Source organism: Uranotaenia lowii, chromosome 1 (assembly GCF_029784155.1).
Source record: "Uranotaenia lowii strain MFRU-FL chromosome 1, ASM2978415v1, whole genome shotgun sequence".
Classification (NCBI taxonomy): domain Eukaryota; kingdom Metazoa; phylum Arthropoda; class Insecta; order Diptera; family Culicidae; genus Uranotaenia; species Uranotaenia lowii.
In genome coordinates this window covers 116458950-116472349 of record NC_073691.1, presented here as the reverse complement: position 1 = coordinate 116472349, position 13400 = coordinate 116458950, and the positions used below count along the sequence as shown (strand labels likewise).

The window sequence follows — 13400 nt, the reverse complement described above, 5'->3', positions numbered from 1 at the left end:
TCCATTTTTGAAAATAAAGTTGATCAGTAGTGGATTCCGGAAGTGAATCTCTGAATTTTCAAATTTTTGTTTCGAAAAATCATCCACCATGTGCATTTAGCGGTCTCCGCGAGTGTTTTCGTCTCTTTTTCATTCGTGTCGAATTGATCTCGCGTACTCCATCTCATTCACTCATGTGATTGAAATATATCCGAAAAAGGGGGTTGAAGAAGAATGGCTTAAACCAAGACTGGCCTCTCTTGGTAAACGAAACTTAAGGAATGGAGACTCGCAGATAAGTACCCTTGTTTGATAACGTGCCTTTTCACAACCCTGGAATTAGTTAGTAGAGTACTATGAAAAGAGATGATGAGGTGGACTGATAGTGAGGAGGAAAATCATAGCTGGTGCTGACCAGCCTCCCGACGACCCATTGTTTCCCGACCAACACGAGTCTTGAGGACAGTTGCCGCCCGAAACACATCTCGATCGGTTTGGTCTGAGTTGACCCGAGAGTTTTTTTATATCGAGTTACCAATTTAAATTTAAGTCTAAAAATTGTTTTTAAGGTAAACCCAGTATTTCTAAGTGAAATTATAGTTCATGTGTGCCCTCGAAGAATCGGCTTTATTATTTCCATAAAAGTGAAAAAACCATCAACACTTAACGTTGACGACCAACGCATCAGCACAAGGCCATTGTTTTACCATATTGCATGCTGTAGAACGAGGGGACGTCGGAGCCAAACGGTCAGCCAGGTCATTGTTGGGATAGGTCGTGGCAGTATTCCAAGGTAACTGCACCTGTTTCTCAACCATTTGGTCCTTCGAGCCGGATGACCTGGACCTTGGAAGCAGATTCGGAATATTTGGGGCTCAACTCGGAAGGTATCGCGACCATTTTGCACGCCATCTGGTCTGGTGCTATTGTTCGGTCGGAACAATTGGGCAACGCCATTAATATTCCTGGCTTGGCGTGGTATCGCCATCTTCAACACGAAAAAATATCGTGTTCGTTTGCCTGGGCAATTAGCATCTACGGTCGGTTGATCACAAGGGTGATCAGGTTAACGGTGACCCAGCAAAACGAGGCAGATTCGGAAGAGCCAGTTGGTCCATTTGGTCGGTTCGGCGCATCGGTTCATCGGGTGGCACGATTTCGGGAAACGGCGGTTTCCATTGGGTCGGTGGTCGATTGGTTCGGCAGCGGGGTCGAGAGCGGACAACGGTCGGCAAGGTGGCGAGCATTCAACAAGGTTCAATGCAGTGGTCATCAAGGTTGGTCCGGGTAAGCAACAACGGGTCAAAACGGGTCAATTAGCTATTCATCAGTCCATCTCAAGGGTGTTCCTTTGTTTCGGTTGTGATCACCGAGCCTCACGTTCATCTTTAAGAATTCCTCATCCATCAATCAACTCTAAGCAATCAACTTTAATCATATCAACTCTAATTTCGACGTTCTTCAATCAATTTAAATCAAATCCAAGATTTCTCTGGTGGTTGTGCCGCTGCTAAAGTTGTTGCACTAATGCAAAATATCTAATATTGTGGTTGTTTGAACAAATTTGTTCGAATTTTGTGAACGAAAGGTTTCACATTTTGCATGGAATTAATTGAAACAAAGTTTATAAATTGTTTATGGTTGTGAATAAATATAAGAAAATAACTGACATAGATTACAATTTAATATTTGCGAAGCCCTGGGTAAGATTACCGGCTGGAAATCTATTTTCACTCTTTGGTTGGAAGTCAACTGGAATCAAGTTTTTCTTGTGGTCTTTGGTTATAACAAGTTGCAGCTAAGGTTCCTTTTATTGTTTTGTGGTTGGAAAAGTCCAAAATGCCTCCCAAGGTGTCCAAGTCAAGCAGTCTGAAGACTTTGCGTGTGAAGTTATCGGAAACGATTACAGACTTTGAAGATATTCGAAAATTTATCTCCATTATTGGGGAAACTACCACTTGTAGTCAAATCAAGGTAAGGCTGGAAAGACTTGATGATTTGTGGGAGAGGTTTAGCGATACAATTATTGAAGTAAAAACTCACGAAGATTTTGTGGCTGAGGATTTTAATTTTTCCAAAGAACGCCAAGATGTTAGTGATTTTTATTATGAAGCGAAGGCTGTCTTAATGGATAAGCTCAAGGATCTTCAGGAGCCTTTTGTGGATAGTGTAGATCGCTTGAATGAGACGTCTGCTCAACACACCTTAGATCACGTGCGACTTCCACAAATAAAGCTACAAACATTTAGTGGAAACATCGACGAATGGATGAGTTTTCGTGATCTGTACACTTCTCTCATCCATTGGAAGACTGATCTTCCGGATGTAGAGAAGTTTCATTATTTGAAGGGTTGTCTGCAAGGTGAGCCGAAGAGTTTGATTGATTCTCTTCAAATTACGCGGGCAAATTATCAGGTGGCCTGGGATCTTTTGGTAAAACGTTATAATAACAGCAAATTGTTGAAGAAGAAACAAATTCAAGCTTTATTTAAGCTCCCTCAACTTTCGAGAGAATCCCCATCGGAACTGCATTGTTTGGTGGAAGAGTTCCACAAGGCTGTTCAAATACTGGATCAGGTAGTTCAAGCTGCTGATTACAAAGATTTGTTGTTGGTACACTTATTAACCAGTCGTTTAGATCCAGTTACGCGTCGCAGTTGGGAAGAGCACTCAGCTTCTGAAGAACAAGAAACAATTAATCAGCTTATGGATTTTCTTCAGAAAAAGGTCACAGTTCTGGAATCTTTACCGGTCAAATCTGCTGAATCTAAATTGGTTAATCAACATCTTTCGAAACCACGGCTACCTTTTGTGAAAACAAGCTACGGGTCTTTTCAGACGTCAGGTTCTAATTGCCCCATGTGTTCTGGAGGTCACTTCTTGCACGAGTGTGCTGATTTTAAAAAACTCAATGCAACTGAAAGGGATTCGGTCTTATTGAAACAGGCGTTGTGTCGAAATTGTCTCCGAGCTGGGCATCAGTCAAGAGACTGCAAATCGAAATTTTCTTGTCGGAATTGCAAGGGACGCCATCACACTTTGGTTTGCTTTCGATATGGTAACGGAAATACTGCTAGCACAAGTAATTTAAATCATCGGAACAATGGTAATACGGTAAATGCTGCGAATGTCGAGTCAGACGAGTTAGAGAATGTCACGTCAGCGTCGGCGTCAGGTGTGAAGCGTCCATCTACGGTTTTGCTAGCCACGGCGGTTGTTTGGTTGGAGGATGAGCATGGCGTTAAGGTTCCAGCGAGAGCACTTCTCGATTCCGGGTCGGAATGCAATTTTGCTACAGAAAGAGTGAGTCAACTCATCAATGCAAGTCGGAAAAGGTGTCGGTTACAGTCCAAGGAATTGGTCAATCAAATTCACAGGTGAAGCAACAAATTCAAGCAAAGATTCGTTCGAGAATTTCGGATTTTACTTTAATGACGGATTTCTTAGTTTTGCCTAAGGTTACAGCAAACTTACCAACGCAATCCGTAGATATTTCGGGCTGGAGGATGCCCCAGGAAGTAACTTTGGCGGACCCAGCATTTTTCAAATGCAGATCAGTAGATCTTGTCTTGGGAATTGAATCGTTTTTCTCGTTCTTCAAATCAGGTCGGGAAATTTCTCTGGGCAACAACCTCCCAACACTGATTGAGTCTGTTTTTGGATGGGTGATTTGCGGTGGTCAATCTTTATCAAAAACAAGTGACCAAATCACCTGTAATGTGTCAGTTTCGGAAACTATAGAGGAAATGGTTTCTCGGTTTTGGTTGAGCGAGGAAATCGATGTTGGCCCCAGTTTTTCGCCTGAAGAAGCGCGCTGTGAAGAAATTTTCAAACAAGACGTTCAACGTTCGGAAGATGGTCGGTATGTTGTCAGTTTACCAAAGAACGAGTCGGTTATTCAGCGTTTGGGTGAATCGAAAAGAATCGCAATCGATCGTCTCAAAGGTACAGAGCGCAGGTTAGCTCGGAATCCCGTTTTACACGATGAATATCATAAATTTATGAATGAGTACATTAAGCTGGGTCATATGCGAAAGGTTGAAGAAAGGGATTCCAAGAAGCGATGTTTTCTCCCACATCACCCAGTTCTAAAAGAGGCCAGTACAACGACTAAAGTTCGTGTTGTTTTCGACGCAAGTTGCAAAACTTCTTCGGGGGTTTCATTAAACGATGCCTTGCTGTTGGGTCCGACAATTCAGCAAGATCTTCGATCTATCATTTTGCGAAGCAGGACAAGGCAAATTTTGATAGTTTCAGATGTCGAGAAAATGTTCCGCCAAGTTTACGTTAGGCAGGAAGACAGGCCTCTGCAGTGCGTTCTGTGGAGAAGTTCTCCAGAAAAAGAAGTAGACGTTTACGAAATGAATACGGTTACATATGGTACAAAGCCTGCTCCATTTTTAGCAACAAGAGCACTGATACAACTAGCTATGGATGAGAAGGAACACTATTCAAGGGCAGCTCAGGTACTTCAGACTGATGTTTATATGGATGACGTCATTACGGGAGCAGACTCTAAGGAAGAAGCAATTATGTTGCGCCACGAACTCGATGCAATCATGAAGTCAGGTGGATTTTTACTTCGAAAATGGGCCTCGAACTGCCCTGAGGTGTTGAAGGGCATTTCAAAGCAAAATTTGGCGATAAAGGAGTCGGAAGAAATCTTGTTAGATCCAGATCCGTCGGTTACAACCCTCGGTTTAGTTTGGAGGCCAAAATCGGACATTTTAAAACTTAAATTTCAAATTCCACAGTTGGCAGTGACGGAGCAATTAACAAAACGGAAGATCTTATCAGTAATTGCGTCTTTGTTTGATCCATTGGGCTTGGTTGGAGCTGCTATTACAACAGCAAAGATTTTCCTACAATTACTCTGGACTTATGAAGACAGTAATGGTAAAAAACTGGATTGGGATTCACCTTTACCCAAAATGGTGGGTGAGGAATGGTGGAAATTCTACAAACAACTTCCCTTGCTGCAAGAAATTGCTATTGGTCGCTGCCTTATCATTCCTAAGGCTGTTTTGGTGGAAATTCACTGCTTTTCGGATGCGTCACTAAAGGCTTTTGGCACGTGTGCTTACTTGAAAAGCAAAAATGCAGAAGGCAGTGTTTGGATATGATTAGTCAGTTCTAAATCCAAGGTAGCCCCACTTAAGTGTCAGTCGATTCCACGTTTGGAGCTGTGTGGCGCATTGATGGCTGCTCAACTTTACCAAAAGCTAGCGGAATCTTTACAAATATCGTGTAAGGCATATTTTTGGACAGACTCCTCGTGTGTTTTGCGTTGGCTGGAATCGACACCCACCACATGGACCACTTACGTTGCAAATCGTGTTTCAAAAATACAAATTCTAACAGAAGGCCACACTTGGAGTCATGTTGCGGGAGTTCATAACCCAGCGGATATTATTTCGCGAGGAATATATCCAGAATCCTTATTAGGAAGTTCGCTTTGGTGGCACGGACCCGGTTGGTTGATTATGGATCCAGAATTTTGGCCGAAACTGGTCGTACCTTTGTCGAGCGATGTTGAAGAAGAAAGATGTCGAAAAATCGTCGCTAATGTAGCTGCACCTTTTGCAGAATTCAACATCTGGTACATCAGCAAACACGCCACATACACAGACCTAATACGAAGAACTGCCTATTATTTAAGAATTATGGAATTGTTCAAACTTCCTAAAGAGGCGCGAAAAATGTTAGAATTTCTGTCCACAGCTGAATTAAAGCGGGCAGAATATGTTTTAATTTCCCGAGTGCAACGAGAAACGTTTCCCAATGAATGGAAAGCCTTGTCATCTGATCAGGCTGTTGCGTGTAAATCCTCTCTACGTTGGTTCAACCCTTAGGGCGGTCCCAACGGTAGATGCAAAACACGGTTTTCGACCACGCTAAAACATTTCGGCTGGCACCGGTGTCGTATATTGCTGTTTTAGCACAGTTATCGATTTCGAAATTCCCAACAGTTATACGCCTTTGTTCCAAATTCATGCAAATTTGGAACAGGATTTCAAAATATACGACAGACCGATTTAGTTCACGGTGAGAAAATTTTAGCCAACAATGATTTCTTTCACACATGTGTGGGTATCATTGGGTGTAATAGTTTCTTTTTGAGATATTATTTGAATGTTTTTTTTTTCGCTTCAACCACCCTATACGTAACATAAATTGAGGAAAGATGTTTATAAAAACCATATCAAGTATAAATAATAGATGTCACATTATTCTCGATTTAATATAATTAAATAAAAAGGTTTTCATTTGGGCTCGACGAATAAGTGAATCCAGTCAGCGTTTTAAAATTTGAAAAAAATAAACGAAAAGAAAATTTTAATACTTTTTCGATGAGGTAAAATAAATGTCTATTGTTTGTTCTATAATTTTTGTTTTATTTGAGATATTGAGAGATTTTTAGTTCGTATGGATTGCTCGGAGTTTTCGTCAATATCAGCATATTTTTCTGTATCCATACATAAATTTACAAATAGTGAAACAAGTTTTTGTCAAACAAAAATGTCGACAAATCAAAGGAAAATTTCCTTTGACTTTGGGATAAACATTTCTCATTTCCTTTATCAATGTCAGCAATAACTTGAAAAAAAAATTGCTTTTTCATTTCATTTTAACAAAACCTTATTCCATTGATTCAAAGCAATTTGATTGAATTAATTGAAGAATTGTTTCAATTGAGCTTTTTTCCTCGTTGTGTAGTCATGTTTGCTTTTAAATTAATGTAATCCTGGTAGAATAGTTGAAATCATTGTTCTGTCAAAAAGAATATTCGTAGAATTAATTTTAAGACAATTAATCGTGAAACTCAAAACTTATGCAATTTTTCTAATAAAATGGGTTTTTTCTTCTCAATTATTGAGTGTCTGCAATGAAAGTGTTTCCGTTTTAAATTTGCTCCTACACCGGTGGGGAGTGGGTGTTTTAGCCGATTCTAAAATTTCAAATTGTGCTTAAACTGGTATACTTAAAACCAATATTTACGCCTGAACCGTTGGGAGGGCCCTTACATTTCACCTGAAGATGGAATCATGAGAATCGGTGGCAGATTAAATCGTTCACAGGAATTATCAGATACGAAACACCAGATTATTTTACCGGCAAAACACATTTTCACTCGGAAATTATTAGAACACTATCATGAAAAGCTGATGCATGCAGGCCCTCAACTAATGTTAGCCGTTATAAGGTTGAAATACTGGCCCCTGGGTGGGCGAAACTTAATTAGGCTGGTGGTCCATCAGTGTGTGAGATGTTTCAGATTAAAACCACGGTTAGTTCAACAGCAAATGGGAGATCTGCCCCCTGCTCGGGTAACACCGTCTAGAGCATTTTGTAAAACCGGAATTGACTATTTTGGTCCTGTTCTTATCAGACCAGGGCCTAGCAGTAAAAGCTTATGTCGCTGTGTTTGTATGCATGGCGGTGAAGGCAGTGCATTTAGAGCTTGTGTCAGACTTATCGACCGAAAGATTCCTTCAAGCTCTGAGAAGATTTTTTGGGCGAAGAGGAAAATGCCAAGAAATATTCTCAGATAATGGGACAAACTTTGTGGGAGCCAAAAACTACCTTCAGGACCTCAGGCATCTTTTGCAAAATAAAGATTTCCAAGAGAAGGTTTCGAAGGAATGTGCCAATGATGGAATTAAATGGCATTTTAATCCCCCCAGTGGTCCGCACTTTGGTGGCTTATGGGAGTCAGCTGTTCGGTCTGCAAAACAACACCTTTTCAAGGTCATGAAAGAAACTGCGCTCTCGACCGAAGACATGACAACACTTTTGGTTCAGGTAGAAGCCTGCCTGAACTCCAGACCATTAACCAAGATGTCCGATGACCCTGATGACCTTGAACCATTAACACCTGCACATTATTTAATTGGTTCATCGCTGCAGTCGATTCCTGAAGAAGAGCTGTTGAAGGTTCCCTTTAATCGCATTAATACCGTCCAATCAGTACAGAAAAATCTTCAGAACTTCTGGAAGCGATGGAAAACGGAATACTTAAATCAGCTACAAGGAAGAACAAAGCGATGGCGCCCTGCTGTCTCGATAGATGTTGGTCGATTGGTGGTAATCCACGAAGATCATCTTCCTCCACTCAAGTGGAAAATGGGAAGAATTCACGAGGTTCATCCGGGAGAAGATGACATTGTGAGAGTTGTTACTCTTAAAACGGAAAAGGGATTTTTGAAACGTCCAGTGGAGAAAATATGCTTGCTACCAATATCTGAATCGAATGAGACAGAGGAAATTTTGTCATCGGAATTGTAAAAAATGTCAATAAAAATAGTCTGTATTATGCTCAGAAATCTAAAGTAAGAATGTGTCTGATAATTGTTAGAAGGTTTGTCGGAAAAGTCCGAACTATCAAGTTTAGAGTTGATCGAATCAGAGATAATTGTCAGAAAGTTTGTCGGAAAAGTTCGAACTATAAATTTTAGAGTTGATTGAATCAGAAATAAGTTTGTCAGAATATTGACGGGTAATTGATTCAGAAAAAAGATGCATTTTTCAGGGTGGGTGAGGATGTTTGATAACGTGCCTTTTCACAACCCTGGAATTAGTTAGTAGAGTACTATGAAAAGAGATGATGAGGTGGACTGATAGTGAGGAGGAAAATCATAGCTGGTGCTGACCAGCCTCCCGACGACCCATTGTTTCCCGACCAACACGAGTCTTGAGGACAGTAGCCGCCCGAAACACATCTCGATCGGTTTGGTCTGAGTTGACCCGAGAGTTTTTTTTATATCGAGTTACCAATTTAAATTTAAGTCTAAAAATTGTTTTTAAGGTAAACCCAGTATTTCTAAGTGAAATTATAGTTCATGTGTGCCCTCGAAGAATCGGCTTTATTATTTCCGTAAAAGTGAAAAAACCATCAACACTTAACGTTGACGACCAACGCATCAGCACAAGGCCATTGTTTTACCATATTGCATGCTGTAGAACGAGGGGACGTCGGAGCCAAACGGTCAGCCAGGTCATTGTTGGGATAGGTCGTGGCAGTATTCCAAGGTAACTGCACCTGTTTCTCAACCAACCCTTTTCCTCTATTTTTTAGTAAAAAATGTTCAAATTTATACCAAGAAAGTTTTCATGTTTCAAGTTATATTGATGAAATATTAATGGAGCCGCAATGATTCAAAACTGTGTTTTTTTTCGGTCTTCGGTGAGCTGAGAAGTTTGATAGGCACAACTGATAGGTGCTTAAAAAAACAAATATCACTCCATATGTTTCACTCTTTAGTTAGCAGCATGGGGCCAGGGCACCAAGAGAGAGCAATTGAATTGAGCGCTGAAGTGTTGCCATTAAACAACTGGAGAAAGCGAGAGAACAGAAAATGTCATTCGAGACGCGAAAGTTCAACCGGTAAATCTCGTCGTCAGGTGCGAGCATTGATTGTAAAACGTGAAGGTGTGTGTGTCAGACGGTCGATGATATGTTCGAAATTTTTAGAATGGAAAATATACACGGTCAGGACGTTAGTTAAAAAGTTGTCTGGAAAGATTGTTAATGGTTTTTTTTGTGTTACTAAGCAAAACGCATTTTTATGCTGTGCATCGTTTCAAACATCAAACTGCCAAAAAACATATTTCACTTAGGCTTAGTTCATTATACGAACTTTCTGATTATTTCGACTTAAATTAACATGTTTAATTTTCCAGTTTAATCGTGCGCGCGCGTGTTTGTGTGTGTGTGTGTGTGTGTGTGTGTGTGTGTGTGTGTGTGTGTGTGTGTGTGTGTGTGTGTGTGTGTGTGTGTGTGTGTGTGTGTGTGTGTGTGTGTGTGTGTGTGTGTGTGTGTGTGTGTGTGTGTGTGTGTGTGTGTGTGTGTGTGTGTGTGTGTGTGTGTGTGTGTGTGTGTGTGTGTGTGTGTGTGTGTGTGTGGGAGGGGGGGAGGTTGTGGGCGCCTGTGTTTCAGTTGATGGTGTGAGGAGTTCAACGTTGGTTTCTGGTGTGAGGAGTTGAACGTTGTACATGTATTTGTATCTCCCTTGGGCTGATTGGGATTCACTAGCATTATTTATGTGTATACTATGCATTATTGGCTCGGGCGTGCATGCCTATTACTGTATTTGTTTTCTCCACTCGTGGAGTGTTCCACCGTACCCGATAAAAACAAACACAAATTATCGGTGGGCCACCGTCCGTAAGCAGAACTCCGACAGGTCAAAACCAGTGCAACACCGTCCGAATAAACAAACAGTTTGACAGCACCTAGTGGTGCACCAGTGCAACACTAGTGCAACACTCGGCATAAACAAATACGGTATATGTTTAGCGTATGGTTATTGTTCTGACGTGACAGTGACCACTATCCCCATGCTTGGGTATAACAAATAAATGTATATATGAATGGATGAGTCTGCGTGCGAGTATTTCCGTCAGAGGGGGGGTGTTATTGTCTGCAGGAATAATATCATATACACTATTTGCCACTCATTATTACCAAAGGTAGTTCTAATAGTAATAGTTCAGAGGCAAGATAGAAATTGTACAACAAATTTTCAAAAAAGAATCTAGGCCAATTCTTGCTGCAAATAAAATGATTCAAACAACACAATTTGATAAGGATAAAGAAAAACGTTTAAGCATAACGTATTATAAATATATAAAACAGTTCATTGCACTATCAGATCAGATCGTTTTGAAAATTTGTTAGTACCTCAGGAATAAATGCTAGGATTTCGAAATATTTTTTTTTTTTTGTTTGTGGTTGAATGACATTGTGTTCGATTTTGATTAATGTTCCCTTAAATTTGGCGTTGTTGAAGTTTTATTTTTGCAAACATAGGTTTATAATCCTTATTATGTTGTTCATGTTAGTCAGAATTCCTGACCACAAGCCTCATAGTTAGTGCTAGGAGTTTCAGTAGGAAACTTTAGGAGCATAGGAGGTGTAGGACGAAATCATCACCCGCAATGCTGGCCTAGCATCTCCTAGGGTCAACCCTTCCCAACTTTACTAACAATGTTCCAAAACCTCCTCACGTTTATGGATGGGTCGTAGAGATCTCTGCATCTATCTGTAAAGTAAACGTTGACTAACATTCCTTCCCCCTTCCCCACACAGTCCGCAGGGTTCGGCCAGGGCACCATCAACATTCTGTGGGGGCTAGTTTTCCATTTTAAGAGATTTTATAATCTGAGGCAACGAAATGGGGGACCTAGCTTCTATTGGAATTATAAGTCAGGAAATGTTCCACAATCTCGAAAGAGAAGATGTTGCAAGTCCGACCGACTGTAATTTCATAAAACGGAGAGTTGTTGCGTAGCGCCAACCGAAGTTTTAGGCGACTGCTCCTGCGAATGCGAATGCGAATGTATCTCGGAGCAAGTCCAGTAGAGGTATTTTTATTTTTCTGTAGTAAAAATGTAGGTGGTTGGCGAAGTAAATTTTTGGCAGGTAGCCTGATGGTGGAGGCACGAACCTGCAAAATGGCTCATTCGCAATGAGGATGCCGGAATCTTTGAACCTAGCATCCTACAGTAACCGGTCGGGAAACGACCTTTCCTGTGAAGAAGCTTGCCATCCAAGCACTGCAAAACTCCAACGATCTACCAAGGCTTCCGTAAACTTCTGACTCAACAGCAGCTCGCACCTGAAGGTGGAAATCCGTTCCAGCTCCTCCACCCAACCGGTACAAATGGATTTCGAGAGCTGAATATTTTTCTATTGAAATAAGAGGAAAACAATCAAACTATTTTCAAAAATAAATTTTTTATTCCATCAACTCACCTCCGGTACCTCATCCAGAAACTGACCCACGGTGAGGGCGTCGTCAGCGATGCCTCCATCGGAATCATGAACACCTTCGCTTACGACTTCAGGCATGCCCGGCAAACGTCCGGGAACTTGGTCAGGTTGACGTCGTCATGACGGAACCGATAGAAACCCACTCGCCACTCGAACAAACTGCTGATGAGCACTGACGAACCGTGGGCCAAGCTTTCCCTTCGATGAACTCCATCACACAACACATGTCAAAAACTAATTCAGTTATGACCATTCCATACTAAAGCCCGGTTTACAGTTCTTGTGAACTCGAACTCGAACGTGAACGTGAACTCACCACAGTGAAAAAATATTCCGCAGTGAAATGTCAAATCGGTCAAATCTTCAAAATTAGTAAGAGGTTTGTTCAACTGCGGGTAGAAATTGGTTTCGATCGGAAAATGACAGATCATTCAACCAATTTTTTGATCGATACTTGTCGAACCAATGCTCAAATTTAAATTCAAATTTCTCAAAAAAACATTTGGTTCTTCTTCAAAACATATTCAGCTTTGAAAACGATTGATTTAATCAAATAATCCCAAAGTTCTTATCTTTGAATACAATGAATTTAAATTAAATTTTATGAATTTAAAGTTCTCCCAAAAAGTATTTATCGATCAAGGAGTAACGAGCTTTAGCGATTCGTTTCTTTTGAAAAACTTATTGAAACACGCAGAAAAATATATTGTATAAATAATCAAATTTGGGTCGAAAATAATAAAAATTTTGGTTGGGAAAAAGCACAAATATATTTTGAATCTTTTTTATAAAATATATCGATTTCATTTAATCTTATCGTTTTCGTCAAAATAATATTCGCCCTTTTTAAAAATAAACCTATTTTATTGTCGAATTAGATCATTTTTTGGGTGAAAATTAAAGAGCGTGTGCCATTCAAAATAATAAAATTCCCTTGGGTTCAATATTACAAAAAAAATTGTTTTGATAAAATCCATTTTTATTTTCAATTTAAAGTAGAAAAAGTACTGCGTTTTCAATATCGTTATTATGAAATTATTTATTTATAACTATTTAATAATATTTATTCACAATTTAAATGACACAAATCACATTATGCATTTACTTAATTCGAGAATCATGTTGCTGCTTCCAGAAGAAATTTTGCCCGGAAAATATTCGTTATCCGTCTGCTACGGGTCCCGCAGCGATGGTTCCAGAGTTCGTTGGGAGTGCTGCAACAAAATAGAAATGTGTAAGCCAAGCTGGAAGATGATTTTTATTACTTATTACCTTGATAATGGGGTCAGATTGAAGAATATCATGACTAACTTTGCGTTTGGGGTGGATCTCCCGCCCAACCGTGAACTTTTCAAAGGTCTTTCAACGGAGGTTAAGAACACCGGCTCCATCGGCTAAGCACCAATCTGGCAGAAGTAGTTCCGGTGACCAAAATTTTCGTTCTTTATTCTGCAAAGAAATAATGAAACTTTCAGATGCTGCGGTAACCAATATGCTGCGACTTACGTTTTCCAGGGACAGAAGATTCGATGTTTCGAAGCACAAATTCTCACAATTTGTATTGTTTGATCCCGTTTCAGCTAGCTTATTTTTCTTCTTTGTTTATTTTTGTTTCCTTTTTGACGTCTGTTAAAAAACACGGTTATTT

At 40.2% G+C, this 13400-nt stretch overlaps 2 protein-coding genes and 1 long non-coding RNA gene across 3 annotated transcripts; 2 read left to right on the top strand and 1 right to left on the bottom strand.

Moving 5' to 3' along the window:
* Positions 1-1818: 1818 nt before the first annotated feature.
* On the top strand, positions 1819-3360 carry LOC129737853 (uncharacterized). Its single transcript, XM_055729015.1, has one exon. The coding sequence runs from the start codon at positions 1819-1821 to the stop codon at positions 3358-3360; it is 1542 nt and encodes a 513-aa protein (XP_055584990.1).
* Positions 3361-3485: 125 nt separating this feature from the next.
* On the top strand, positions 3486-5102 carry LOC129737852 (uncharacterized). The gene has a single exon (XM_055729014.1). It carries the CDS (start codon positions 3486-3488, stop codon positions 5100-5102), a length of 1617 nt encoding a protein of 538 aa, XP_055584989.1.
* A 7649-nt stretch (positions 5103-12751) lies between these two features.
* On the bottom strand, positions 12752-13400 carry LOC129739283 (uncharacterized). Its single transcript, XR_008735798.1, has 3 exons — positions 13259-13400; positions 13025-13201; positions 12752-12966 (listed from the first exon to the last, which is right to left on the bottom strand). It is a non-coding gene; the product is annotated as an uncharacterized LOC129739283 (long non-coding RNA).